This window comes from Macrosteles quadrilineatus, unplaced genomic scaffold (genome assembly GCF_028750875.1).
Source record: "Macrosteles quadrilineatus isolate MER2022 unplaced genomic scaffold, UCM_ALF_1.0 Scaffold_6__1_contigs__length_79288215, whole genome shotgun sequence".
Lineage (NCBI taxonomy): Eukaryota > Metazoa > Arthropoda > Insecta > Hemiptera > Cicadellidae > Macrosteles > Macrosteles quadrilineatus.
The window spans coordinates 38,353,891-38,359,890 of record NW_026542599.1 but is presented as its reverse complement, the minus strand read 5'-3'; the positions used below and the strand labels follow the sequence as shown (position 1 = coordinate 38,359,890).

At 31.8% G+C, this 6,000-nt stretch overlaps 1 protein-coding gene across 1 annotated transcript; it reads left to right on the top strand.

Annotated features, from left to right (window-relative positions):
• The first annotated feature begins 6 nt into the window (after positions 1 to 6).
• On the top strand, positions 7 to 3,745 carry LOC128997678 (hillarin-like). The gene is made up of 2 exons (XM_054423325.1): positions 7 to 13; positions 1,724 to 3,745. The coding sequence occupies exon 2, from the start codon at positions 1,769 to 1,771 to the stop codon at positions 2,024 to 2,026; it is 258 nt and encodes an 85-aa protein (XP_054279300.1). The 5' UTR covers positions 7 to 13; positions 1,724 to 1,768; the 3' UTR covers positions 2,027 to 3,745.
• Positions 3,746 to 6,000: the final 2,255 nt, after the last annotated feature.

Genomic DNA, 6,000 nt, shown 5'->3' with positions numbered 1-6,000 from the left:
AATTACGCACCAGGTGAGTCCAGAGATAGGTTCTCCGTTTACATAGATGAAACCATGGGAAGAATTACCAGCGGTGGGGCAATGGCTCCTCAAAATATTTTTTTAAAATATTCAATTTTTTGCTTAACTTTTGGAAATAATATTTTCTAAAAAAACACTACTGTACAATAAAAATTAAAGGTTGGTTTTATTGTCTTTATGAAGAAACGTGTATGGTGTTACACATATTTCGTATTCTGTTCATACATCTTGTATGTAGAATAACTGTTCCCTGCATGACTGTGTATTGCAAAGGAATGATGACCCACTGATGATCTATGTTTCCCACCCCCAGGCTCATCATACCGTCACATTGAAGGAAACTACAGTGTGATGTGTCCTTTGATTTATTTTGCATACTTTGTTGGTTTAATCTGATTGTAGCTGTTGCTTTGATGAAAAATATGAGATTAATTAAATTTAATTAATTAGATACTTTTATAAGTAAATACTTAAAACAATTAAGTATTTTCTTTCTTCATTGGAAATAGTCGACTATCAAAACTTTTATAAAATTGCCAAAATATGGACAAATTGATGAAGAATTTATCTTCAACATGAAAGATTTATGTAAAAATAGTTATTTGTGCAACTAGTGAGAAAAGTGAGCAATTGACTCACTCGAGAGAAATCCTTACTCACGAGCCGTAGGCGAGTGAGGAATGGTTTCTCGAGTGAGGCAATTGTACTTTGAACTCGAGTTGCACATTATACTTTTCCTACAGTTACCATAAAACAAAAACATTTGTGAAGAAACATGAACAAACATAACCTATTTTTACACAGAAGTGAACTTTTAATATAACATTTAATGTGAAGTGACCAGTACAACAGCTGACCAGCTGATTTACAGCCAGTGCTGCCAACGTATTTCGCCGCGCATACGACGTTGCCTGCATATTACGCGCTCACTATTTCGTGCCTTCACGTTGCAAATCTGGAGTGAGACAAAGTAATTAGAGTGAGACAATGTTAACATTGTCTCACTGGTGAGCGAATTGGCCACTTTGCTTTCTCAAATCAGTGAGAGAACATGTACATTGTTAGGTAACTGTAGGAAAATACAGTTTTCAAACACACAAGTATATTTTTCCCGGACCCTTATCTCACTAAGAGGGTATCCCATATCTCTCTGGTAAAGTTAGTGGCAGAACATCCAAGAACCCCCCCCCCCCCTTCAAGTAAGCTTAGAAAAAGAGGCTATAAGTTAGAGTCAATTTAAATACAGTATTGCAATAACTTGATTCAACAATTATGGTATGAATTATTGAGAATTTATAGAATTAAAAACCATAAAATACAGGTGAACTCGGGATACGGAAAAAAAATTTCAAAGTCCAAAATGAAAGCTAATCAGCTTATCTAATGATTTAAAAAAATGTCTCCCACCAAAGATTCTACAATTTTGCATATTTCATTTTGTAAAAAAACTTAACAAAAAGCTATTCATGCCTCGTAGCAGAAAAGGTGTTTATTTATTTGATGAGCTCTGAAAAACATTTATGTGATTTGCTTGTAATTTATCATTACAAGTTATTTGAATTGATTTAAATTTCACTTAACACATTTGAACATGGATTTTTTTTACTTCTTTTGTTTTGGGCTTAAAATTACTCCGACTTTACTTAAGTCACTCTTACTTCACTCAAGCCATGTTTTTTCCTAACATCTTTCAAATTTTCAGGACGCACTGGTGTTTGCTGGTAGAGAGCTGGAGCTCCAGTTCCGAATGTCCCGCCCGCTCACTGACTTCATGGCGACGCTTCACAAGAACGGAGTGGAAGAGAAGAGGCTGTCAAAGTTTGTGTCTCACGTTGTTTCAGACGACGACATTGTTACCTTCTTCATAACATTCCCCGAGGAAGGACAGTACGGATTGGACATCTACACCAGAGAAATGGGTGGTGGGAGTTCGGAAGCAACAGGGGAAAAACACCTGCTCACTCATTGTTGCAAATACCTCATCAACAGCTCAAAAAGAAACTAATCTTTTAATCTCTGCGGCATTGTTGATGATGTCGCAGTGGAAAAGTGTATAAGTCCCAAGGCTAATAAGTTTAACCCTTGACTAACAACTCTTTTATTCCCAAGAGAAATTGTCAAAAGTGTTGGCGACAAAAACAAATTGTTGTGCTTGTTGTATTTGACGATTTTGTGAAGCAAATAATGTAGAAGTGTTTCTGTATTATTACCAATTTTAATTTTACAAAGGGATGTTGTTTTCGTAACTGTGTCCGAATTTGGGGTATTAAAGCAGTTACTTGAGTTTTTGTAATTTGTGAATTAGTAATTTTTTTATACAAAATTTGATTTTGGCCAAATGGTGTTATTCAGAATTAAAAGCAGGGGGTAAAGACTCTTAGGTATTAATTCAAGTTTTACTTTAAATAACTGTCAAGATAACTTAACAAATTCAATTTCTTATTCTTTGTTAAAAATATGTTATTTCCTGAATCCTAGATCTCCTCTAGTGATTTGAACTATCTTTAATGTCTGTATAATACTTAATAGTGGCTGTAGTTGATGACCGTGGTAACTTATATATTTTATGTTTGAGTAACATGTTGAAATTCTATAGTTATTTTAAATTTTATCAGTTACCACTTGTTCTGTTATCACAGTTTGTTTGAGAAGTTTAGATCAATAAAACAACTTGAATAATTATTTTGGTGATTATTTGTTATATTTAATTTGAAATATATTTTATGTGATTTTTAACAGGTTTATATTTCAATAAATAAATAGTACGTAATTCAATTACAATTATTTAATGTATTTGAATTTGACTAGTACTATGTTTCAAATTTCTGTACATTTGAGTGCATGGATTACCCCAAAGCTATTGTTAGAAGAACTTAATTATTTAAGATGTGTTAATAGTGTAACTAATGCTGTATATAGAAAAATAAATCTATCATAATATATTTGTAATTTTCCCAAGCAATATTGGAATATACAAGCAGATTTTTCTGAAAATTATTTGAACATTTTGAAATAGTACGTTTGTAAGTTTGTCACTTGACAATAAAAGTTTAGTTGTAGAAAATAGGATGTGTTGAGAGTTAAAGGTACAATAATAATCAGTTAATGTTAAAACAATTTGTAAATAATAACAATACATAAGAAAAGAAACAAAAGATATTTATAGAAAACATAGGTTTTTTAGCTACTGTTATCTATCTGCTTGTATATCATACATTTGCTTTTATTTATATATTTTGTACATTATGAACAAAGGGCAAAGCATTTTAATGCTGCCAGTGATCAGTAAAAAAAAAACTACTTCTTGATGATTGACAACGAATAAATATTTAAACTGTGCCTAAAACATTCAGTCTTAACTAATCCGTTTAATCAGTCTAACTTAAATAACCTAGAGTTTGGAGCAAAATAATTAATAATCTTACCAAAGTTCACCGAATAGTTTCAGCTGATATTTGGCAGTTGAAAAGCTGCAAGGTTTCAATAAAAATATTGGATAGTCAGTTTCACTATGAGACATACCTTAAAAAAGATAATAAACAACTCACCACTGACTTTGCATATGCTACTTAAATATCAATGGATTGGTGGAAACCTTTAATTTTATAGGTATTTTGAGCTATTTATTTAATTTATCACTCAATTAAGCACAGTGCATTCAGTTTCAAGAACAACCTATGTACACTAGCACGATTTATTGTACAAATAAATAGTCATATTGTAATGTTTTTATTCAATAACCTTGTTTGCCCATTTCCTACATGTATTAGAAGTTTGATCATTGCCTTTTGGATACTGTCAAAGGGTTGATCCTCAGTTAGTTGAAGGTGGCCGTGTCAGTAGTAGTACTAAGGAAGTATTTACTTGCCAATAAACGAGTAGCTTTTATTCACAAGAGAGTCCCTTAAGCGTGCACGCTAGTTTTTTTGACACTGGAGCTCGCGCGGGGGTCTAGTGGACCCCCAAATAAAAATTAGTATATAAAAAAAGTTTTTGATATTTAGCTCCTTAAACTTTAGACATATTATCTATATTCATTTTCTCATATTGTTCCGTAAATTTTATGATCCTACCATATCCTTTAAATATTTTGAAAATAATATTTTGAACCCTTAATTTTTTCATGGTGAAATGTAATAATGGTGTTGAAGAGGGAAAAATATTAGTTAAACATGTTTTTATTGCAAAAAAATATTATTGTAAATTTTAAAAGTATAATACTTGTAAAAAACCATGGAAGCAGTATATATTTCGTGAATTAATATATTTCCCAGTTTGCAAGAGAATACTGAACAAAAAATTAAATAAATTAAACACTTTTTTGGTAGGTAATGTGTGTTTTTCCTTAAAAATACTTGTCCAGTGGTTGGTTTAGACACATTTCACAAATACATTACATTTGGGTCTGGCACATATTTTTTTTAAGGTCTTACTCTTAATTAGACCAAGACAGACCGTGCTATTTTACTGGGACCACTACTGGGAGGCTAGATCAATTGGCTTAAAGATAGTCTACTTAGTTATTTTGGCAAACTTTCAATACTATGAAAATGTATACAGGGTGTTTGGTAGCCAGTGTCAAATATTTTATGGCATTATTATGCCCGCAAATTGCGATAAAAATACGCAATTTGGATAGTTATATCTCACTCCTACTTCCGGCAACAGTCCTTTTTTCCAAATTTCTTTACATTGCCTAATAAAATATCATATTTTTCAACTTTTAACCTTCATAACGACATTTTTAATTGTATTTTTAGAATTGTCATTAAATTGTATATCAGAACACGTATAATTTAACACATAGTTTTTTCAACAACTTAAATACAAAATTTTGAAAATCTAAAATGGCGCTACAACTCGCTCTAGGGAATTTGTTGTCAAGTCATGTTAAAAACTGTCAAATAGTATAAAAAACATCTCCACATTTTAAGCTTTAAAAATGATCTGCAATATGTGACATGTTATGTTAGCCTAAGGAGAGAAATTTTCATTTAAACATAAAATTAATCATTTTTTCATTAACTGCACTGATTAATTACAAGAACCGAACGCATTTAGTGAAAGTTGTGTGTAAAAGGTATCTGTATAATTAAGTATACCTCAAGTAAACTTATCCAATCTAATACTTTAGTATATACATATTGACTACTATAGTACATAGTCGAAATGCTTTGAATTATTGAATACCAGGTTAGTAAATGCACAAGTCAGAAGTACAGTAATTAAAAGAATAAATGATTAACATTATATTTGCAATATAAGTGGTTCTACAGAATCAATTTTGAAATACAATGTACCGGTAATATTATTTAATTTAATTGAAAACAAACAGAAACATGGAAAAGCTGCACCTTAAGAATTGTAAATGGTTAAAACTACCTGACTGCATGTTCTGTATTCTTTAGCTTTTCTTTATTGCTGCAACTGCAATCTTATAGGACAGAGATCCAGATCCTCTCAACTTTTGTACAACTACTGTCAATTATACAGCTTTACCAAGTCCTCTTCGCTGTATACATCTGTAGTATCGGTAGTATACACTTCACTATTAATTAATGCCCAAACAAGGAATAAGATAGGCATAGGATCAGGGAATCTGGCTGCCCATGCAAAGGGTCTGCCTCGTCCAAAAAATCCAGATTACTAAGTCTTTTACCTCATTAGTGTAATGAAGAGGAGTGCTATTTTAAAATTTAATACTTTCTATTTAAGTTTGACTAAAATAATAAGTGGTACGACCTAAGCGACAGCTTGGAATGTCAAGGTTTTGGGCTCTTCTGGTGTTGTAGCGCTGTGCTGGTCTTCCCTTTTTTATAATATTCACCCTCATGTTCCTTAAGGAGGTTAAGTATGTCATAGACGTATTGACTGAAGATGGTTATTTATCTGTTGATCCTTAAAAATAGGCTGGTAGTGCTCAGTGTATTTAGAAGAAGATGTTAAATTTCTGAGTGCCTTTTTTTGGAGCAGCAGTAC